A 25,303-nucleotide genomic window follows, 5' to 3' on the forward strand; every position below is an offset into this window, starting at 1 on the left:
CAGTTACATTAAGCACCTGAGCAGTGTACATATTTAAATCATGTTAATCTTTAAAATCAGAGAAGAATAATCCTTATTCATCACAAGAGTACAAGGGTGCGTAGCTGATAATGGGATGATGATGTTTATTTGTGATGTTCATCGGTTCTAGGGTGGTAGTATGGGATTGCACCTACAAATGATATATGTCCTACCCTTAATTAGTCTTTGACAGGTCCAATTCATCAAATTTGCATCCAAGTTCCGTTATAGGATATAATACATTCATAGAATGCAAATTATTAGAGAAATAGGCATGACATAAATAGTATGCAGAACTATAATGGATCAAGGGGTTTTGCTGACATGATAATTGACCAAGAGGCCAAAGGCAAAACCATTCTTAAATGTCAGCAGAGCTAGGAGTGGGCGAAGAGCCACGTGTTCCATGTGGTCGCCCTCACCCTCCTAATCCAGCTCCACGTTGTTGAATTGCATGTTACCCGGATCAGAGCACCAGCAATAGGAAGAAGGGTAAAATTCATACTAAGATTAAAGTTATTAATATAATTGTTACTATTACTATGAGTAGTGTAGTAGCTGCACGAGTATTATTATTTTCATGATTACCATGTTATTATCAATACTATGCTTAGTGTAGTATTATTATTGTTATTATTATTATTAGTGTTATTATTATTATTTCTACTATTAATATTCCCAATATTGTTGTTATTATTATTATTATAATTGTTGTTGTTGTTGTTGCTATTATCATCATCATCATTATTATTATTATTGTTACTATTAACCCTTTTACCGCGGCAGAAGCGGCCGTTTAGCGGAGTGGGCGGGGCCGCGTCGGCCAACGGACATGCACAGCACTATGGAGGTAGTGCTCGCGACGTCCGTTGGCCGACGAACGCACACTGGTAGACGTTGATTGTGAGTTCCTTTCTGAACTGAGGAGTGATGGAGTGAGTCTGAGCCAGAGCGTCCGCTCCCTTCAGAGCGAAGATGCAGTGCTAGCAGCACCTCCCCCTCACTAGTAAATAATCCACACTCAGGGGGTTCAGAACGAGGATGGAATCATTTTCCCAGTCGATTATAATTACACTTTTACTGTAATATTTGGAATATGCCAACCTTCTTCCCATTCACAATCTTACCCTCAACTTCAGTCAAGATTAGATTTGCGCCTCTTCGGTGCTGATGTGCCAGTTATATATGGCCTCCGGTTTAGGCAGCCCGGGGCCAGGGCCGGACTGGTGACCCAAAGCAGCCCTGGCAAATTTCAGCAGACCAGCCCCCGCATGGTGCGTAGCGAGCGAGCGCAGCACGCGAGTCTGTCCGCTGCAAAGAGGGTTTGCGGGGAGAGATTCTCTCCCCAAGAACACTTTGCAAAACAATTAAAACAATGTTGCATTCAACAACACATTTTTATTATGTATTCAATTGTATTAGCTTTTAGAGCACAGTAAATTATGGCCTTACAGTGCACCAGTACATGACAATCTTCATGGGGCCCTTTGATGATTCACTCACTATCGCCTTCCAACAGTACCCCTCATCTCTCCATAGCCCCTCGCACATGTATTTAATTTGCTTTATAGCGCCTCTTATATCAGTGTAGGGAGTCAGAGCACTTTACATCACACACTCATACAGAGACAATGAATCATACGCGCGTAAATCAGTGTATAGAAAATGTAACATAAGTAAAAGGAGATTACAAGGTGTAGGATTCACATGTCATCCATACTGGTAAGCATTTTCTGAGTGCTTGGTCTGGAAAATCACAAACCCAGGATTCAAAACTTAACACAGTGGTTGAATTCACTACCACCCAAACAACCCATTTTAGCAACATTAGGATATTGAAAGACATGGGACAAAACATAACTTTCGAACCTGTACCATGCAGTTCCATGCAGCTCTTTGATGGCAGTTCTTAGCTCACTGTGCTAGTTTTATTACGATTGTAAGTTATGATTTGCAAGTAACTAAAGATCCCTGTGGCAAAAGCAGGAACCCACTAATCTATGCACATTAAATACAGTTCTGTGAACTGCATGGTACACGTTCTTTTCAGCAGGCAACACTCTGCTCTACATCAGATGAGTCAAAGCTTCCCATAGACAAAGCTCTGATCTCTCCCTAGCAGAGAAGTAAACCACCAAAGATAACAATGTTGACCCTTTTATTGTTGCCTGAAAACTGCTGGGTATACAAGGAACTCTGCAGTGAGAGTGAGAAGTGAGTCATTTTGCTGGACAGTCATGCTGATTTTGTTACTGGGGGGTCGACATTGCAGCGTTGCCGCAAAACCCGGCTTTCAGTGACAAAACCAGCCTCCCAGGGAAACGCCTGATGCTGTGTATGGCCAGTCCAACCTTGCCCAAGGCGGTCAATGAATTAAGTGGTAATACTGTAGCAAGTCATCCAATTAACCTATTTGCTATTTCCAATTTCTATCTCAATCCCTGACTGCCAGTGCTGAATATGACTGACTTTCTGTACTAAATTAAGGGCACTGGATTAAAAACAAAAAAACATGGTTTATGGCTGGATGAACTTCCATAATGCGCAACATTATTTCTAAATACATGTTGTTTGTATCGGTGTCGGTCTGTATGGACTGAGCATGGTTTGGGATCATAACTTGTAATTTATTTACATGCATTCTGATTTTTTACACAATAATTTTCATTATTATGGCATAAGTGAACTGAATGCAGAATGCAGCCTGGCATGCTCAATTGATCTTATACAAATTAGGAAAAGTAGCTCCAAAGTACGAAATAGAATAATAATGGCAAACTTTGAAGGATCGTTAATCATTAAGGGCAGATTTTGGTGTAGGTTTTTCCAACCACATCATGTTCCTTATCTGCCTGTTAGCATTCCACTTCGCTAGTACTTAAGTATGCAGGCGTTTTCAATTCTTTTCTGCATACTGAATTATGCATCAGTGTGAACTTATCTGGATTACACTGTGTTATATAATGTGTGTTGTGATCAGTAAAGTGATCTGCCACAAAACTTCGATTTAAGGAGATCGGTTATAGCCCTGTTCATACAAAATCATGTCTACATTTATGCAGCTATCTATGTATATATAGTGCTGCGTATTTTTGGGTAGAAATCAGTTGAATTGATGCACCGTGATCAGTGCCACTGGAATTATGCAACCCAATGCGTCCAAATTATGCAATTAAGGGGCATATGTATGAAGCCCATTTCCCGTTTGCGAACGGGAAAAAGCCTTTTGGGATGTATCATCCCAAAAGGCCCTTGCAAAATAGGGAATCGCAAAATTTGCGATTCCTTACTTTGCAAAAGCATTTAAGGAATCGCAAATTGTGATTCCTTAAATGCAATGTAAAAAGCACCCAAGTTGTGTGATTTCTCCTTAAGAAATCGCATATTACCACCAACTACAAGTTTGTGGTAATTTACGATTTCTTTGAAAAATGCACTTTTTTGCATTTTTCAAAGTGCCATGTGGCGCACATACATGCCCTTAGGCACACATGCACATTTCAGGGGTGCAACAGGGTGTCCTTTTGACATCCTGGCACCCTTGAAATTGCATTCTCAATTTGTGATTCTCTAATTGAGAATCGCAAATTGAGAATGTCTTCCTATTCATTCCTATGGGCCTCTTGGCCTATAGGAATGAATGGGGAGGTGTTCCTTAATTGCGAATCGCAATTTGCGATTTGCAATTAAGGAATATGTAGGATTCACAAAATTATTTGCAAATCCTACATACATTGCATTTTGCGATTCTCAAATAGCGATTCTCTAAAAATCGCTATTTGAGAATCGCAAATGTATCCTTTGATACATATGCCCCAGAGTTAGTTTTTAAATTAGAAAGAAAAGGGAACTTATGCAGCGTAATACAGAACATTTTGCAATAGTAGTACATTATTTTGACATATGTTAATACTGCCTGGGCAAAGGTGTAATCTCATTAATTCTAATTCATCACCTGGATTCAGCATTAAGCAATTGAGAGGTGACCAGTCGGCCTTTGCAAAGGGCCTTCTATTGCAGGGTAAACCATAACTCAGTGATTTTAGTAACTTTTGATCTTTTTGAGTTTGAAGCATTTTTTAAAAATCTCCAGATTATGCAGAAGATGACGGATTATGTGCTAAATGCGGCAAATCCATAATTATGTGGAAATGCTGCAGCCACAGAATGGTATAATTCCAGTGGCCCTGGACGAGCTACAAAAATAGTTTCATGACGCCTGTGAATAACTAGTGTTCTGCTTTTCAACCACCAAAGGAGAAAATCCGATCAGATTTGCAGGATATCCTCAAAGAATATGTAGGCCTAAAATATGCAAGAAAAGAACTACTGTGGGGATTATTTGCTCACTCTGACAATTGGACCGAGTTTTGCAATTTGGTTGGTCCACATGCCTAGATTTATAAAGAACAGTGGCCAGGGCTTCTGGGATTCGTTGGCTGCCTCTTAAAGTCTTATACAGTTGGCTGTCAAAGTAATGATAATATTGAGAAAGTCGATGCCAATATGAATATCGATACATTCATGTATAAAAACGAATTTTGTCTGCTATGAACTCCACGTCAATCCCGACTCAGAAATACGCAGTCAGGCAGGCTCTGAGACCAAGGACGGAGGTCACTGATTGACAGGTCACTGATGGGGCGGCACATAGCCGGCAGACAAATGCATGAACAGGAAATCCCAGATCAATCCCACAGATAGGCACAGTGACACCACAATGGTCCAGGGAGATTGGCCCCAATAAAGCACAAATGGCCGGAGGGATACGCGCACTCCCAAAACACAATAAAGTCAGATGCCACATATGTTAGGAAGATATAGCCAATCAGGCCACAGCACATACCATACACACAGTGATCATGAGCTCCCCATGCCAGACGTCTGGACACGGTACTCACTGGCCGCATTGTGTCTACGTGAAGATCAAAGCCTACCTGGATTCCCCATCGAATAGATTAATTTATGAATCCAAAGACAGCGGTTCACATTCCTTGCCACCAGAACTGTTTATAGTATTCAATGAATTGTATATAAACCCATTTTAGATCAATTGTAAGTTGAGACAGTCCTCAGACCCTATGCCTGTAACTGTTCTCTCGGCCACATTGCTTAATTGAATTAACTGTTCTGTTTTGCCAAATGCCTCTTGTTTTTTTCAAGGTATTTCATGTTCAAACAACAGTAATATATTTAGTGACAGGATACTCCTGATCTACTGAGCTTTTGTGGAAATGTAATTGGGTGAGCCCCACTGTTCCACCACAGAAAGTGCATTAGCACCCAGCTCTACACGCATTATTGTTATATATAGAAAGCGATGATCCGACCATGGAGCAGAATTTGCTGGAAAGCAATTTCCACACAGTGCCGAAGATGCTGTTCTTTAGTCTCCAGTGATATCTCAGTTGCAATTCCACTATACTTCTATAGCCTTCTAAACAGTAAGATGAGGACACAAACTTTAGAGTTTGCTCCGAGAGACTGTAGGGCTCATCAGTTTAAGGACGAAGTCATGAGCTGATCTTGAAATGTTTGGACTGAATTGGAAATTCAGTATCATATTGTGGAATCAATAGACCCCAGTGCTACACCTATCAGAAGCACCACCAGACAGGCATATCAGCACAGCTGCCAGCCAGTGGGCTCTTGCTGATTACCATAAACTTGCGCATTTGTATTCTGTGTTTTCTACTGTGGTGAGATCAGAAAACATTCAACTTTCCCAATAGGGTACGGTATGAACTGTCAATACTGCATGTGACAGGAGTGTGGAGCTGAACATCAGTGTTGCCCTCCACACAGAAATTGGTCCTGCGATAATCCATAGAGTACTCGTTAGGCTGAGGTTTTCTATTCCAATCTATTTTAGACTCATGTTTTCAGGCCCAATGTATTCTTTTGGTCTTCATTGAGCTGTTCTTCAGCATGAGACTCTAGGTTCGATTTTACTCTCTGATAGGATTATGGTTTTTCATATTCAGTTATTGCCAAAGCTTCAATTATACTCAATCAATCCATCCTGCAGCATCTTTTTATCATTTTAAGTATTCTCTGTCTGCTTCTAGTGGGAGTCTCTCTCCAAAATTCATGCCTGTGAGAAGGCTCCACAGAACTTAAGATCTATCCGCCATTATCATTAAGAGTACTAACACAGTGGGGTCCCAAAAGAGGGGAGTCAGAGCTGACTGCACTTCTTACAAATATGCGGGGATGCTGTATAATTCCCAAACTAATTGGTAGCCCAATTTGTCTAGCAAGGTGCATCGATGACTTGTGATTGCCAAATTTGTGCATTAAAGTATGGCAGTTTTATCACACTTGCTTTTTTTTCCCCTTTAGTCAATGTAAGGGAGAATTAATAAATCCAGGTTCAGTTGCCACAATAGGGTTCTAATTATGTCTAACAGTTTTGTAAGATTATTTAAAACTGGCTAAAATATTGTATCATATTGCATTGCTATTTGTTCAGTGCTTTGCATAGCACTTGCGACAAACAGCTTTGTAGTTGTTGGATAATCTCCACACAGTCCCTAGTGTTATCTTTCTGTCCTCGATGGTAAATGGTTAAACATACCTGCTAGGACCTTCATCTCAAGTGAAGTAATTTTCCCACAGTAGTAGTTCAATGATTGTTGTAAAATTACCAATATCACAGGGATCAGTAATACTGGGATTCGAAATTACACGGCCGTTAGTAGTTTCCTCACACACATTTGCCAGGTTTTTCCTGGTAGAATGTACATGGGTATAAGAAATCAGGAGTGTGGCTTTTCTGCACAACTTGAAATTGCCATTCGGTCGCAAACACATGTATACGCAGAATCTTAATTACTGCAAATCTCATAATAGGGTGTCTAATAGTACCTAAGTGCTTTTAGTTCATTTGCTCATTAATTGTCTGGTGTATTAAATTTACTAAGCATCATCACATCTGCACTTTTGTGGACCATATGTACCCATTCTGGGCCTTGTAGTCTTTGTTTCCGTTGAACCAAACAAACTGTACTAATGGACAGATAATGTGAGGTAAAAGGAAACTCAGAACTGCCCAAATGAGAAATGTCCAGCACTGGTCCAGGAGGGACAAATCTCTTCTAGATTTTCAATAATGTTGGCTGCATTATAGGATTCAACATCCAATTTTGGCTGCAATAATATTAGCCAACGATTCCTGATTTCCTTGGACTATAGAAGATGTAGATTATGAGGATGAGGATGAGTTGAATTTGCAAGGCGCACAGCTGCTCCAAGAAGTGTCCCGGCACTAGTCTTCTAGTAATTTGGTTAAGTCTGGGTGAGGAGTCATGTTTTCAGCCTCTTTTTGACAAATTGGCTCACCAGCCCAAGGTACAGGGGAAGTTAATTCCACTCGGATGGACCAAAACAGAAGAAAGAGCGGACCCGGGATCTAGCCTGGAGAATTCTAGGGACCTTGGCTAAGGCCATATGTGAGGAACAAAGGTTCCCGGCAGAGCAATAGAAATGGATTCTGGTGGGCAAGTCATTTGGGCCATTCTGGTGTAGAGCTCCGTAAATCAGCACCAGAGTCTTAAACACAATTTGTTTACTTACGGGGAACAAATGCAAAGCATGAAGGTGATTTGAGACCTGAGCTCGTTAAGTAGTAATCATGCCACTGCATTTTGAACCACCTGTAATCAGTGAATGAGGTAGTTTGGTAGTTCGAGGTACAAAGCGTTGACATAGTCCAACTAAGAGGTAATAAGGGCCTGAATCACAGTTTTTCAGGCTGGATCAGACAAGAACAACAGAAACGTTTTGAGTGCAAGGACGATTGTAAAACAGGTTCCAACCGCAGATCTAACTTGCAGCTGGAATGATAATCACTTGTCAAATTTAACTCTCTAGTTACCCTCTAGGGTCATGTTAGCGCTATACAAAACGTTTTAAATAAATGAACTCCTAAGTTCTTAACCACCTCAGATTGAGAAGCCGGAAATGAGATCTGTCTGGCCCACTTGCTGACTAATTAGTAGGTGCTGGTGTACCAAAGAAGAGTATTTCAGTCTTGTCATCATTACAGCTGAATCTGATGCATCCAGGAGAACATTGCTACCAGACAAGGCCTAAGTGAGTCTGGGGCAATGACTTCACCTTTATTAACAAACTACCCTTCCGCCCCCGGTCACTCACACCCCTGTAACCCTTTTTTGCTTTAGGAAGCCTTGGGAGCCTTATAGGCTGATGCCGGGGTACAGGAGGACCGAACATCTGGGAAACGTTGTGTTGCTAACTCAGGGGCCCATAGCCGGGGATACAAGAGACTGCTGCTGGGCAGCACCAGTCCTCCCACTGCCCTGTCATCACCACTGACTCTGCCCTTCATTTTCTGTAGAAGCTATGTATTATACGAAACTCTCCAAATTAAAAAAGTTGTGATTCTACAGACCTCCTAACTTTGCCCATCCATTGCCCTGTCGTCACCACTGACTCTGCCCTTCATTTTCGGTAGGAGCTATGCATTATACGAAACTCTCCAAATTAAAAAAGTTTTAAGTCTACAGACCTCCTAACTTTGCCCATCCTTAAATTTAAGGCGTAACAGATTTTCAATAAAACCTTGCATGGATCAAATCCTCTCAAACCCACGGTGGACACTGGTGGGCTAAATGGTAGTGACGTGAAAATATGGCAACCTTGCAATCATGTGCCCCCTTTATCATTGACCCCGACCACTAGGGATGCTACGTATACAGCCATGCTTCTGATCAGGGGTTTAAGTGGGATGAAAAAACTGGGAGGGTCTCTCAAAGGGGCGTGGCCGGTGTAATTTAGAGCCTGGCTTAAAAGCACACAAGCTAAAAATCTGTGCTTAGCATAGTGTGCCGCCCCACTAGTATGTTGTTGCTTTTGTCATTGCCTGCAGATATATAATACAACAAATAACATTACAGCGACAACAAGCCAGGACTGTTGGCTTTGTCAATGCTTGTTTGTTGCATAAGATAAATAAGCAACAACTATGTCTTTGTTGTACATAACACTGAAAATGCTTCAGTTGTGACATGGTGAGACTGTGAAAGGAACATAACGAGTATCTTTGAAGTTACATCAATGGCAGTGAACAGAGACGTTTTAAGGCGTGGGTAAAGTGGGCTCTGGCCCCGGGCCACAGCCTTTCAGGGGGGGGGCCCTGAAAGAACCAGCTCTGTTCTGCAGAGATTGACCTGATGACCTTGAATGAGCCTTAAACAGATTGTTTAATACCCTTTTCCTTTAATTTTATTTTTAATGTGGGTGATATTTGAGAGTCTATTACAGACATTTTGCAGAGAAATTATGTTTATGTTTCATGCAACATCTACAAAAAAAGTTTCTTGTAGATCAAAACCGAACCTCATCTATGAGAAATTGGAGATGTCACAGAAATGATTTGCAGTAATGTTAGTGAGCTGCTGCTGTGTTACAATATCGAAAACACGTCCATGAATATTGGATGTAAAAACATTTAGTTAGCATTTGGAGAGTGAGTCTGTGTACTGTCAGTGACCTGGACAAAGAAGGCTGAAAGAGCTGATATTCGATCATAAATTCAAAGATGATCTGAAGGGGCCCCCAAAGTACGTTTGGCCCAGAGCCCCCCAAACCTTAAGATGTCCCTGGCAGTGAAGGGTGTTAATGTTGAAGAATTAAGCTTTTTTTTCACGCTGACGGTGAGGGCAAAAATGGAGAGCCCGATAGACCGGTCTCGAAACTTACTTTTCAGAACTGCCGGTGTTGAGCACCGGCAAGACCCGGCCCACTTAAAGCCCTACTTCTGATTAGGCCAACTAACTAACACAACACAAGATGCCTTTGGCCGCCACTGCGGGCTATTTCGAGACAGGTCGAGGGAAGCGGAAACAATGGCTTGACAAAAGCTATTTGCTCCGAAACATTTTCTCTCTTGATAGCAGGAGAAAGGGAGTCTGCTCTGAGAAATTGTCCCCCCTTTTTATTCAGACGCTAATAGATTTTCTGCTCAGGCATGTTTTAGAAATAATTAACAGCTATGTGCATCCATTTACCGCGCACCGAAATTACCGGAAACAATAGAGCGCGGCTGTCACCCGTCCCATTTATTCGCTTCCATTTCCAAAGCCCCTCGCACATGCACAAATCGCATTATCAACGTGAAAAAGATGAGTCTGATATTTAAACACTATTTTCCCATTTGCTCTTGATATATCTTGACAGTTTAAACGCAGGCAGCAATTGTTTCCTCCCTTTCTATTCTGTTTAAAGAGCATCATTGAAGTGTCCATTTTCCGGATATCAGATGGGAAAGCGGGAAGCGGCGCGTGGCTCGACGTTTGCATTTATCTTTTTGCATCTCCTTAAAATGTAGTATTTTCTGCACGTAGCTAAAAATTGGGCGGGTGTTAAAAAACAACGCCACAAAACTTTAAATATCAATTGAGTGCATGAATTTGAGAAATTGAAGGCCATATTTATCAAAGTGTTGCATCGCACTTGCGCCAACACAAGGTAACGCAAGGGCGGCGCGAACCCTAGATAAGCTTGACCAAGCCACGCAAGGCCACCCTGTGCAGTGCCACGTGGCTTGGTAAGTCTGGAGTAACGCAAGGTGGTACTAATTGTTGTCTTGCGTCACTCTGCCCCAGGGTGGTGTTCCATGGGTGGAGCCTGTGTCTCCAAGATCCACCCATGAATTTTGGTGCATTCCTAGATTTACCTAGAATAGTTAACCTGGACATGCACAAAATGCTATGCCTCCCCCAGTGGCGTAACGATAATTGAGGGGGCCCCCCTGCAAGGTACGTGGAGAGGCCCCCTCCGGACTCTATCAGGAGCTCCCCGGCCAAAGTGCAGTGCTGAGGGGGCCCCCTGGAGCTTGGGGGGCCCCTGCCAGTGTTACGCCCCTGGCCTCCCTAGGTGAGGTGTAACAGTGAGAAATATCTTTATTTCACCTTGCTGCAGTGCAGCACACCTAGAAAGAAGAAAAAGCCTCAGAAGTTTGTTTTTGTGCAAGAAGGCACCCCCTTCCTGCAGGAAAATAATCCTGTCTGCAATGCCGGCACCGTTGCACCATGGTGCATTGGTGCCTGTGTTGGCATTACGCAGCAGTTTGTGGGCCAGCACAGGCAGGAATGCACCATATCTAAATAGCTATAGTGCATTCCTGCCCTCTCCCTTTCATGCAGCGCAGCAACGGGTCTTGCTGCTTTGCGTTGCGTGAAATAAGGATGAATATGGTCCACAATACGGAGTAGTGTTTTATGTGGGGTTTGTTGGTGCCATGATAGACTGAGCTCTATAATTTCTGGTAGTATGATAGAAAAGTAAGGGTTGCATAGTGTGTGCAGAGAATGACTAAAACCATCACTGTGTAGAAAGCGTGTGGCTAAGCAGTTCATTGAGTAGACCTTTGTTTGGATACTGGCAGGTGGTAATGAATTGAAATAAGTGGCTCAGTCTATGATTTCTGGTAGTAGCCTGCAGTTATGCAAGGACATTTTCAAGTGCCTGTGTGCTGGTTTATCCCTAAAGAAAAGATGGTTGACAGCAGTGCTTAAATAAAAGTAATATAAGAGCGGGCCCAAGGTTTTACTTATGAACCCACCACAAGTGCTGCTGAATGCCAGTGTTGCCAAGGATGCCCAGTCTTGATTCCACTTCCTGCCTCTTTCTTCCCCCACCTACACTTTCTGTCCCTTAACTGTACTCTTGCATTCCTTCTTCGCCCTTTTATTATGCCTCCTATTTTTCTGTTCCTCTCTCTTACTATCCTTTTTTGTGTCTGTTTTTTACTCTGGAGCAAAATTTGAAAAATAACTCGTAGTGCCCAAAAATGAGTGCTGCTGGAGACCCTTCAACATGCAACAACTGGCACAATTTAGCCACAGACTGAAGCACACCTTTTCGAAAATCTACCTCATATTTCATGTTTACGGTTAATTCTCCCAAAGTACTTAGATCAGCTTCAATAGAGACCCCCAAAACAGAAATGAAGAGCACAAGTCTTAAGACCCCTGCCAGAGCATAGCATGAGAATCATAAAAGCAGGACACATTTCATAGTGCCATGAAACTTCCAAATATTGCGTGAAATATCCTGGACTGCGCGTCTATCAGTCTTTGAGGATTTCAGGAGACTGCGTATTAGGATCTGGAAAGTGGCGTGCTCTTAAAGCTGTTGAGACCATGCAATGCCTTATGGGCTGTATGAGATCTGACGAAGGGTTTTATATACCCAGAGCAGATGACACAATACACCATTAAGGCAGCCTAGGTGAGTGCTACCGAAAGCTTTGTCCCCTTTCCCAGAGCCTGCTGTGCTTTGATGCATTAAATCAGTTCTGTTGTGCCCCAGCCAAGGCTCATTCGGTGGTCCAAATGGGAGCCCGGCCTAAGGCATTAAAGCAGCCCGAGTGTGTCCTATTGAACTGATGCGCAATATCTCCTAAAAGGAATGTCAAAGGAAACGGATTGCCAAAAGTCTGTGGCACTATTGGTCAAGTCAGCTAAGACTTTTCTAAGCAACACTATACATTACACATATCCTTCAGCTCAACCATAGGCACATCATCTGAATGGCACAGTGAGGTTACGTTCAGATAATATGTAATCTATAGGATATCCATTTTTTTTAACCTGGAAGAATGTGCAGGAAACAATATCTTCTGGAAATACTGATTCAAAGTTGGATTCACAAAACCTGTTGTGCACTTAAGGACAACATAAGTGCACTAAAGTGCTATCTGTTCCTACAAATGACAGATTCAGATTCACAGAACAACCACGGCAGGAAGTTGGTCAGGTTGCTATGTTTTACCAAAAAGTCACAGATGAGCGTTGGAACTTCTCATGGAGGACCGGAATGGGAAACCAAATGCAATCTTGGCAAAAATGCTCAAACCATCCTTAAAATCCTTTCATCCCCTCATGCAAGCTCTCTTTCTATCCCTCCATTCTCTCTCTTTCCTTCTCTCCTCACTCTTTTCTTCCTTTCTGATTGCTTCTCCTTCTCACTCACTCCCTGTCTTTCCCGCTTGCTCAAAGCCTTCCAGTGCCTGCTACAATTAGCCTCGTGGAGCTGGGGAAAGTGAAAGAGGCACCAGTAGAGGGACTGGACTTTCACAACCGGCCTTCAAGGGCTCCAGCCCGCTGGGGAAATGCCAAGTGGAATAAAAGGCCTGTCCAGCCTTGTTCCCGTGGAGGGCCAGGGGGATGGATTTGAAAACGCCAAGAGCTGTGACATTATGGAAACATTTGCAATAGCATTTCTCATCATAGTGACAAATCTAACTTGAGTTCTAAAATTTCTTGAATTAAGAATACAATTAGGTTGCAATTTGGATGCTCCAAATACCTCTATGTAGCAGATGGAGGAAGGGGAGGGACTTGTCTACCTGAAAAAGTGTTTTTTGTTGTGGAGAGGATACAGGGGAAAATATGTGAAATGCATATTTCACTTTATTTACACGTTAGGGGAGAGGATGTGGCCTAACGGCTAGGTCAGTAAACCTCAAATCTGGAGAACCGGGTTTGAATCTCGGCAAGAACGCAACATCCTGTGATTCTGGGCAAATCACTTAGGGGCATATCAGCAACAACCGGCGATAATTATCGCTAAGCGCACTTAGCGCTAGGATAATTATCGCCGGCTAACGTGGATTTTTATCACTGAGATAGCGTGCTATTAGCAACACTTATCTCAAAAACGATAAAATTCCTCACGCTAACTGCCTAACGTGAGATTATCGCTGGAAACCCAGCGATAATCTCACGCAATGTGCCGTTAGCTTGATGATAGGGACTCAAAAACTTAGCCATGATATCCACCTTCCATAGGATATCATGGCTAAGTCAGTCCTGAAGCAGGCATAAGGAAAGTAGCGATAACAGGGGTTATCACTACTTTTCCTGCCGCTATGCTTCATAGTGTGGGGCTTGATGATAGGAGAAATGTCACTTAGCGACATTTCTCCTGTCATGTCAGGTCAGGAACACCCACTTTGCATCTCATTAGAGATGCAAAGCTGGGCGTTAGGAATTCCTACGCTAACGCAAGTTTTCACACGTTAGCGTGAGCATGCTAATTAGGCGATAAAATTATCGCCGCATTTCGGCCGAAATCGGCCGCAAAAGCGGCAATAATTCTATCGCCTCGCCTTGCTGATATGCCCCTTAATCTCCCCGTGCCTAACAAAAATGAATGTGCCATCATGTAGCGCAACTGGTGCTCGTGTAAAGTGCTCTGATACCCGATGCCTTCGGGTCAAGTTCGTGCTATATAAAACCCCCGGGGAAAAAAATGAGGACAGTCTACTTGCCAACAACCTGCTGAAACTGAGGTATAAAAAGGAGTATATAGTTGCAAACCAGTAATTATCATAGATTTACTTACATACTTATATTGAGGTGTTTGTGCATTTGAAAAAAATATAGTAAATCCAGATAAATCATAAGAGCAAAATGCAGGATCCAGCTGTGTGAATTGTGCCTGGCTTTGATTAGCTTCCAAGATTCAGTATTCCATATTTATTTACAGTTTTATAGAGCAGCATTAACTTGTCCCTTTAAAGTCCTTCTTTCTCAGGCATCATACCAGGAAACACTATGTAACTGGTCCTCGAACAACAAAGGATGGCTATTACCAGGGCCACCGGAATTCTGCATTAGGTGAGGACCAACTCAAGCAGCAGTATTGACTAAATTATGCTGTAAGAAAAGGCAAATTATGTGGTAATTTGCAGTACTGTTGCAAACCGGTCATAGGACATGCAATCTAATTTTAAGGGAAAGCTGCTGACAAGTCAATTCACCCAAATGTGTGCACTAACTAATGATAAAGGCCTGCTTTCTGTAGTTCTAAATAATACTCCTCCAGCCAATCAGGACGTGAGAACTCCGGCTATTGTTATATAACTGATTCCAAAGCACATTTTACTATGTCACATCACACACTCTCACAATCGGTAATTCTTAGCAAGTATATTTGGCAACAGAGCACAGTTTACCTACTTCTTTTAAACTTCATATTTTTCCCTCTATTAGCATATTCAAATACCACTCATTGGCCATCTAGACTGCCAGGTGATTGGGATAACTGAGCCATCACCTGCTTTATGCATCCTGAGATTCAGCGCAACATAAATAACTTGGCCTGAGCTATTATCTGATGATAATGCCCTCTAAAACGTCCATTAATGGCACATTAATAATTCGGCAATGGCATTCTGAGAGAGCAGGATATTCAGTGCAGCTTTGAAATATTCCTCGGTTCCTTGCCCCACCCAGGTCCTCTCCATTCTCATTACCGTATGCATAACATAATCACAAAGCCTGGCATTTTGACATTGTTAATGCTTGCTTGAAAAGAATGCTTCTGGTTACCGAAGGAATACTTCTTGTTTTTCGCCTTTTTCCCACGGCTTTTCAGGATCCTACTAGCAAATACCGTTTCCAACCCCATTGGTCATGTGGCCTAGTGCAAAACGGCATTCTCTGAGCCCTAAATCACATTTGATAAAAACAAGAAAGCTGGCAGCATCGTGCGATTATTTAGAAAGTCAAGCTAATGGCCAAGAATATTCATGGAAGTTTTTCAAAGTTCAAAAATTCTATTTACAAGCCCCTTGCGCCACCGGTACGTCATTTTTTCCCATATTAAAAGGGACGCACCGGCGGCGCAAGGGGCTTGTAAATGAGCCCCTATATTCCGTTCATTTTATCTTACTGTCCATTTAGCAGAGAAGTGGTTATTTTGGGGAGAATCACGCCTTGAGCATCTTTGGCTTTATTGAGTGAGACAGCAAACCATATCCAGAAAAATAGTCCAGCACCACTCTTTTTATTTCAACTATGTCTGGCTGCATAAAGTTAGATTTTGCTAAATTACGTGCTGGTGGAAGTGTCTCACATTTATCGAACAATTATTGCCTGGATCAGTTATACACGAGTGGGCCCTGGGATATGCTGCTCTTAACCCTACAATGTATTATATACCTAAATAGGACCCTTGCTAGTAAATCCATTACAGAACAAAAATCACTGCAAAGGCTGGAATCGCCCTCCTCCACCTCGCCTTGCCCTACAACAGGCAACAGAAGGAAGGGCACAAACAGATAAAGTCAATTGAAGTGGAACAATGCAAGCAGAGGACAGCATGCAGACTGCATACTTCAAGCTGGGGGCGTTTAGCCCAGGGTACCATTGTCTTGTTTTATAACATATAGAACATATGGATGTCTGAAACCTATCGCTAATCTTTGATTGCTACTGCCACCACATTTTCATAGCAGCCTCTAACTTGCATGCATGACATACTGTTGGTGATTGGCTACTGAAAGCCATGGGCAAATTGTTTCGAATGTTTACAATGTTGTACAATGAAAAATCGCATAGCCATTTCAATTTAGCCCAACCATGGCACGATTTAAAGCAAAAAATACGACTGGAGATGGATTTAGCATCCTCGACACCGCTCGCTCCCCCTGAGCCGCAGGCTTTAAAGCGGCCGCTGAATTTTCAAAAAGTGTGACCAAGGCGCAAATGTCAGCTTGCGCGAAGAGGCCTGTCCCTTGTCAGCTCTTCTGAACCACCCAACCTTGAATTCTGAGATTCAGAGGTTGTTATACACTCCAGGCCAAAGCACAGTTAAGCCCTGTGAGTTGTCACACAATCCCATCAACGGCCCGGAAATCCTGCTACAGTAGGGTGGAGTTTACAGTGTCAGGAAGCGGGAGGCCTACTGCACCCTTTGGAGAAGGCCGCCTCACTCCAGGATACAATTACAATCACCTCAAAAGGCACCTTACATTTTGCAACACATGTATTCCAGAGGAACTACCATATTGATGCACAGTAATCCCTATGTAAGTGTATTATCTATATTAACATATGCTGAGGGATAAAGAAAGGAAGAAAGCATGGTAAAATGTATTTTCTTTTTTTAGTAAAATTTAAGGCCAAAAGTGCATTGGATATATTTTTTTCCCGCTGATGCCCTCTTCAACCGGTATCTCATAAAGCAAGAAGTTGTTGAGCGGCGCAAGGCGCAAGGCGAGATGTTTATGGCCTCTTACAGCAGGGGTTTTCTCGCAATGTTCTTATTGATTGGACAAGTTAACTTTGTAGGAGGCTATTCTATGTAGGAGTTACTGTAGTACGTGTGCGCTGCAACAGTACACCATAGATCCATCGTCGCACTAATAGCGCTAATACCCAACCTGGCAGCAGCGGAAGGGAATTTGGTCAATACAAGGACATTACTATGATCAACTGCCACAGCGTGCACTGTGGTGGTAAATGCAAGACTATATCAATTCGCAAATCCCTACTATATCCAAGGCATTTCTTTATGGTTACATTTGTCTATCTTTTCTTCACACAGGTTTGGACCTTAGGCAAGCGCAAGTAATTGCTTTGTCGTCGGGCACCAAGTGTATAAATGGCGAATACCTTAACGACCAAGGGCTCGTGGTCAACGACTGCCACGCAGAAGCGGTGGCGAGGAGAGCGCTTGTTCATTTCCTCTACTCGCAGCTGGAGCTCCATCTAAGGTAAATTGAATTCTCCTGGTGTCTATGAAATGCTGAATGATCACTGGTGGAACAAATCTGTCATCTAGGCATCAGGAGCAGGGGAGTGCTATGGAACCGTTTCAGAGTCTTCTAAGTGGGCCCTAGGCTCAGGATAGAAAAGAGCAGTAATTCGGCACAGCTGGGGCTTTCGCTTTTTATTTCACACCAGGAAATTTACTTTCAGCAAAGATTAGATTATCTAGGATCCACAGACGTTGTTTATATTTTTCTTTGCGTGTGAATCATAAAAACAGTCCTTGGATCTAGCATCGCCGGAGGCGCATAATACACTGGGGGACCGCACTTTACCATTACTCAGAGGCACATTCAGCTGCAGTTTCGGTCATGTAATGTTGCACAATGTGTCTGAGAAATACCAGCTCATCCCACTTCCTCGTCGCAGTCCTTTATCGGCGAGACTCAATCCATGTTCATGGGGGCAGGTAAATCCACTTGCCTTTTACAGTGTATATCTACCCTTAGTCCATCAGTCTGGACTGGAATGAAAAGACGTGTCCCACCCTCGCCCCACCACTTAACCCTTCCTATCTGTGAACACCTAGAGACCAGGACCATTCACTGAACTTGTACATGGAACGTCAAGCTAGGTCTCCATGTTTTTTATGTTTTATTCTGAAATGCTTATATCCATAGCATGTCAGTGCTTTATTTCCGGAAACAGCATTTTTTCATTTTAGAACCTGGAGCTGTGGCTTACAGTAGATGTTATGTTCCAATGTGGTAGGCACATACTTGTTAAGGAGCTATCTTATATATTTGTATTTTTCCTGTTGTTGATCGACTAACATACTTAGAAAAACTAGTACCCGACTGTATGTTTTAGTTCCCGTGGTGGTTTGATGTTAGATTGGAATTGCACTGTGTCTGCCCACACACTGGGGGCAAACTCAGGACGGGTTCCTCTTTTCCTGGCACTAATACATTTTCAACTCAGAGATAGTAGGTTCTCATGCTTAAGTCACGAGAAATCAGACAGGTATAGTGCTTATAATTGGCAACAATATTTTGGTATATTTTGGGGGTGGACGGTGTCTGTGCTTTATTTTGGTTAGGACAGTGCTGCACTTAACAGAGAGATTGTGTCACCTGCCTTTAAAACACTGACAATGTTGAACATCCCCCAAATCATAAACACGATAAAGTTTGTCGTAAAGTGCACCCTCACTGTTTGTACAGTAATGCCTATTGGTGGTCTTTGGATGATGTAGGTTGGTAATAAATGATTTGTATGGCAAAACACGGTGTCAACATCAACAAATGTTTTAACCTGTTTACCACTGACAATCATGACTATCAAGTCACATTTTGAGTTCGCAAATGTAACCTAGTGTCATGTGAGACAGAGATACATGAATGAATTGGAATACACCCCTATTTGTACTACTGAGATGATAATGTTTGTCGTAAGTTGATAGGTCAAATGCCTATAATGATGTTTTCATTATAAATTAAATTATGATGGATTCATATACGCCAAGCATCTGTAATGAGACTGATTTCTATTCATTCAACATAGCAGCTTCTCTAAATTATTGTTATTAGTGACACTAGGACTAAGAGAAGATACTCTAGTTGCAAAGCTGGTGGGGTGAAACTGGAGCCATTCCTGTCTGAGGATGAAACCATCAATACCAAACTTGACAATTTATGTCTCAGTGTAGGTCTGTGTTTGAGTGTATCACCTCTATGGGTGTTCCCTTTCTATAGAGCACTGTATTCGCCACACTTTATTTTACCTGGTTTCATCACATTGGATCTGCTTTTGGTTTTTCTATATACTGAAAAAGTTGACATTGGTTCTAGTTTGAGGTCTTCTGTCACTTTGGGTTGATCCATTGTTCCTTATTCTGGTCCAATGATGTTTTGCTTGTTACACCAGTGTATCCCTCAGTTCTAGTATACTGGTCCCGTTCAATGTGGTCCAGACATTCATCGTCTAGGTACTGGCCTCTACACTCATGTGGCTTAGTACTCTTTTCTGCTTCATTTGTCTGTGGAACCTGTGTAGGTGGTCCTCTACCTGCATCTTCTTTTTTGTCTCCATCCTGTATGGGGCTTGATTACAAGATGGTGCATGTATTTCGACCTCTCTGTAAACCCCTGTTACATGGGCTGGAATTTCGAGTTTGGTTGTATTTAACACATCTGATAATTATTGTAGGTGTTAAATACCTCAACCTGCATTACATTTCAGCAGGTTAAACCTGCCAAAATGTAACAAGGGAAAAGCATACAGTATTTACCATATCATGCAGATGTTGGTGTGTTAAACATTGTTAGACCTGTCAGTCTTAAGGTGGTCTTCCCCCAAACGTTTTGTCTTACTCCCCCATATTTTTCTGATCTCATTTTTGTTGGCGTTAGCACTCTGTGCACTATACCACTGCTAGCCAGTACAAAAGTTTGTGTGTTCATTCGTTAAAATATGGCAACACTGGCCTATTCCCAACGGGCATATTTCCTTTACTTATAAGTATAGTATAGTAAAGTGGGAATAGATGTACCCATGGCCTGTAATTTAAATGCTACTAGTGGGTCTGCAGCAGTGATTGTGTCACCCGCTTAAGTAACCTTTTAAACGTGTTTCAGACCTGCCATTTCAGCCTGTGGGTACAGTTGTACACTGACATGTTGACCTGGAAAGATAAACCTTTTTGCCAGACCCTAAACTTCCTTTTTAATAAATATGTCACCTCCTGGGTAGGCCTTGAGCAGCCAGAGGGCAGGGTGCAGGGTATTTAAAAAGTAGGGCATGTAGTTTTATGTTTTACATGCCCTGGTAGTGAAAAACTCTCAAATTCATTTTTCACTTTGGCAAGGCCTGCTTCTCTTATAGGATAACATTGGAGTTACATTATTACATTTAATAAGCTGTAACTTCCAAATGAGAACATGTAAACAATTCATGTTTGGTGTCTTTGGAATTATAATGAAAAATTATTACTTACTGTGAAGTGGAATTTTAAATTAAAAAAAATATAATTCCACTTTTAGAAAGTTGGCATTTTCCTGCCTTAGCCATTTAGTGCCTGCAGCCTGTCTCTGTGTCACACGACTGGGTGTAGTTGACAGTTGGACTTTGTGTATTCCTCCTTAGCAGTCACACACAATACAGAGTTTAGGTGTGCCTGGATGTGCCAGCACTGCCAGGATTGGAGGGTGGAGTTAGGCACAGCCCCCCTTTACTCCTAAATAGGTTGTGGTCTACTTCACACAAAGGATTGCATACCCCCTGTAGATAGTCTGGAGCCAGGGCAGGGGAGACAGGAAACATATGCCCTTCAAAGGGAAACCTCTAGAAGAGCTTCTCCCACTTCAAAGGAGGCACCAGGTATAAATATTGGACCCCAGACACCATCTCTTCAGTACACTGCTGGGCCTGCGAAAGACTCTGCGAGGAAGAAGGACTGCTGTGCTGCTGAAAAGACTGCTGCTCTGCTGGACTACTGTCCTGATGGACTGCTGCCTGCTGTGCTGACCTGCTGTCTGCTGCCTTCTTGCCTGGGTGAAAAGAGGTGGACCTGCCACCTGTACCCAGGAATACCAGAGTATCTCCAAAGGCAAAGTCTCTTGTTACTCACTCCTGGACTCTGCAACTGTGTGTCCGTCCATGGCAAGTGGAGCCACCCCAATCCTAGACCATTGGAGGAGGACCTGTAGATGCTCTGCCAGCCCATCTGTGGATCCAGCGGAACCGACGCATCTCTTCTTCTGTGCTGTTCAACTCCAAGCAGAACTGATGCTGCGCCTCTGCTTCATGGACTTTTCCTGGCACCAGGACTCTGCAGCGTAGCCTCGAAGTTCTTCAGAACCAACGCATCTCCTCTGCTGTATGGCGCAAGCTGGAGTAGAACTAATGCACTGTCTCTGCGGCGTGGCATCACAGCCTCGCAGCTTCTCAAAACTGACGTGTCTCCTCTGCTGTGTGACTCATCCTTGATGTCGGACTTCGCATCACAAGTCCTCTTTGATGGATCCTCAATGATGATGCAGGACCTTGCATCACAGCCTTGCAGCTCCTCAGAACCGCAGTATCACCTCAGTTGTGTGACTCATCCTTGGCGCAGGACCTCGCAACACTCTGCAACCAGGAATTAAGGCACTCTTGTTCAGCTGGTCTAACTGGGTTCCTGTAGCCATCCTGCACTTCATCGCAGTCGGCCTGAACTTGTGACTTTGTCTCGGTCCAGTGCAACCAGATATCCACCTTTGGCGCTTTGTAATTTTGGCGCATTTATCACTTGAAGCTTTATAATGCAATATTTTCCTCTCTACTGATTGGTTCTACTGTTTAGATGTGTGTTGGTCTGGTCTTGTTTAATTTATTAAAAATTACTCTATTCTTCTAATCTGGTGTGGGATCCCTTTTGTGGTGTGTTTTCACTGTGCTATTGTTTGAAGTGTTGCACAAATACTTTACACATTGCCTCTGAATTAAGCCTGACTGCTCTGTGCCAAGCTATCCAAGGGTTGAGCACAGGTTAATTTAGGGTTTGCTTGCGAATTTACCCTGACAAGGATTGTGGTTCCTGCTTGAGTAGGATTTCACCCCCCTCAACCAGTAACCCAATTTCTTACAGACACCCAAGTATGCATGTTATTCCACGAACACGTAATAGGTGATATTTATCGCACCAATACCCCGTGGTATTATTATTTATCAGGTATGTTAAATAAAACCTGCACTCGTAATCAGGGCCACTGACTTGATAATTTAAAGATGCATACTAGGTTGAACAGTCTGTGCTGTGAATTGGCTATTACATGCCACAGCCACTATTTTTAATTCCTTTATTTCTGAAGCCAGAAAGACTTAAAATATGTTGACCTCTAACCCAAGTATATAGATGGAGCTCTTCACATGAATGCATGACTCATAATGACAACATAAGACTCTAACGCACAGAATTAAAGAAGGGAAAGTATATATTAAATGCACATCCCATTGTTTCACCTCACATGAATATTTTGTGTTTCGTATTGTATTTTCATTTAACTGGCTCTTGCATGGAATGCACCGGCAACTTGTACTCCCTTATAGTACTTTGGTTGATTCATATGTGTCTGCCCATAAGGATCTGGATAATGAGCAGCTCAGATCCTGGTAAATGTATTTTTGTGTGCTTTGTGTCGCACAGGAAGGCGCTTCTGTTGGATTTCCCAGTAGAGCTGATGTGGTTGCCATTGCCCAGTGCCTTGTGCGCAGACTTCTCTGAGTTTGGCAATGTGCAGCTTGTGTGTTCGAAAGCAACACGTTGCCTTTGACACTGTGCCACTGAGGTGATTTTCTGGAGTCCATTGGGATGCTGCTAGAGGATGGTCTCTGCTTAAATTCATTTACTGCAATGGGGGATTTAATTTTTATCTCAAGGATTATAAAGACCCCGATACTGCAAAGCTGAGCCAAGTGATACTTGGGGGGGATCTCAAGCAGCTGGTAGAAGGCCACACCCATGTAGCAGGACAAACTCTTGATGGGATCTATTCCAGTCATCCCAATCTGACCTGCACAAAGGTGTTGCCGCTCAGATCACTCTGCCATTCTATTTGAATTGGCACGGACAACATATCCTCAAGGCAAATCAGAGTCCAAGGATAAGATAGCCATTAGGGTCTGGAAAGATATTAATAGTACAGAGCTAGGAAATCTACTTAAAGCAATAGCTCGCAACTTGCCCGTGGGAGTTGATGATGCAACTGCTGCCTACACGGAATGGGTAGAGGCTGCTTGCAATAAACTTGCCTCGGTAAAATGGTGGACTCCTAAACGGTTCCATCCATCAGCCCCCTGGTATTCAGAGAATTAAGAATGCAAAAACAGGCCTGTAAACGGTTAGAGTGATTCTGGAGGAGTGGTTACCGTAAGATTGATAAAGAGGCCTATAAAGCAAGTCTCTCTCTTTATAAAAACTACTCCTGGATACCAAAAGGAGTTTTTTTTCAGTAAAGATTAATCTGGCAAAATCCTCTTCCAAAGAACTCTTCAAAACTCTTGTTAAACTCAAGGCCCCCAATACGTCCAAAATACAGAGTAATCCTGAAGTATGTGAAAATCTTGCTTCCTCTTTTCAGCTAAAGGTGGAATCCATCTTGTCATCATTTGCACACACACAGGCTCAGGATATTGAAGCATCCGCCGGGGTGGTGCCCACTATGCCTAATGTAACTTCGATACTAGACAGTTTTTTTCCTTTAGAGACACAAGACTCGATCAAACTCTTGACGTCGATTCGATCAGGTTGCCCTCTGGATCCATGCCCTGCCTCTGTGATCAAACAAATCCCAGTTACTATTGGGGCAGCTCTTACTCCCTTGTTCAACTCTATTCTTAAGCTGGGTCACTTCCCCAAAAAATGGAAAATGGCATCCATTTTGCCTTTGCTCAGAAAAGCAAAACCTTGACCCCAAAGGACCTGAACAACTATAGACCTATTTTCCGCCTCCCATTAACGGCAAAAATGATTGAGAAAGCCTTGAAAGTGCAACTCAGCTGGTTCTTGCAGACCAATAATATACTGGATCCAACACAATATGGATTCAGAGCTGAAGACAGCACAGAGTTGGCTTTGATCAAGTCCACAGAGGAGGTTAGAGGGGCCTTGGACCAAGGAGGCGCTGCGATCCTGATCATGTTAGATCTCTTGGCGGCCTTCGATACGGTCCATCACAGGGTTCTGATGGACCTTCTATCAGAAAATGGGGTTCAAGGCACGGCCTGGAACCTCCTGAAATCCTTCCTTACTGATAGATCACAAACAGTGGACCTGGACAAGGTTAGGTCTAAACCCTTCTCCCTTCCTGGTGGGGTGCCTCAGGGGTCGTCCCTGAGCCCTACACTTTTTAATGTATACGTGTCCCCACTGGGAGCCCTGATATGGTCATTCCGGTTCCAACTGACATCATATGCGGATGACACGCAAATTGTATTGTCCCTTCAGCGTGACCATGAATTTGAAACCGGAATAAAATGTCACGACTGCATGAAAGCCATCTCGGGATGGATGACGCTAACTGCCTGAGACTTAATTCTGGAAAGACAGAGGTTATTATTTTTGGTAATAACATGAATATCTGGACACCGGACTGGTGGCTGAAAGAACTGGGAACACTTCCAGAACCTGGGGGCAATTTTGGAAAATAAACTCACTTTTGGAGATCAGATAAGTGGGGTTGTCTCCTCATGTTTCTTTCTCCTCAGAATTCTGAGGAAAATAAAGTTCCTTATTTCTGGTGACAGCCTGAGGACAGTGGTTACAGCACTTATGTCACGTTTAGACTACTGTAATAGTCTCTACTTGAATATCCAAATGAGACATATGAAAAAACTCCAAGTAGTACAAAACGCAGCTGCTAGGCTGCTGATGGGTACAGCTAGGTTTGTCTCAGTCAAGAGGGAAGTAAGACTGCTTCACTGGCTCCCAGTGAATTATCGGGCCCAATTTAAAGCCATTTGCACAGTCTTCAAGGCATTCAAGGGAGAAGGTCCTGACTACCTGAAACAACAGTTTCAATTGTACGTCCCTAGAAGGAACCTGCGCTCCCTGGCAGCAAAACAAGTGATTGTTCCCTTAATCAAAAAAGCTTGCTGGGGTGGCAGGAGATTCACTGCCTCCACTGCAAAAGCTTAGTACATTCTACCATTCCACCTTAGAAATGCAACCGAGCTCCTCACCTTCAGGCGAGGACTGAAAACCTGGTTATTTACATTAT

General features: G+C 42.9%; 1 protein-coding gene across 1 annotated transcript in view; it reads left to right on the top strand.

Annotated features, from left to right (window-relative positions):
• ADARB2 (adenosine deaminase RNA specific B2 (inactive)) overlaps window positions 1-25,303 on the top strand; it is a 515,069-nt gene that overhangs the window by 291,995 nt on the left and 197,771 nt on the right. The window contains exon 5 of the mRNA XM_085630113.1: window positions 17,383-17,551. Within this exon, the coding sequence (XP_085486239.1) occupies window positions 17,383-17,551 (169 nt within the window). The remainder of the gene's footprint in view (window positions 1-17,382; window positions 17,552-25,303) is intronic.

This window comes from Triturus cristatus, chromosome 10 (genome assembly GCF_964204655.1).
Source record: "Triturus cristatus chromosome 10, aTriCri1.1, whole genome shotgun sequence".
NCBI lineage: Eukaryota > Metazoa > Chordata > Amphibia > Caudata > Salamandridae > Triturus > Triturus cristatus.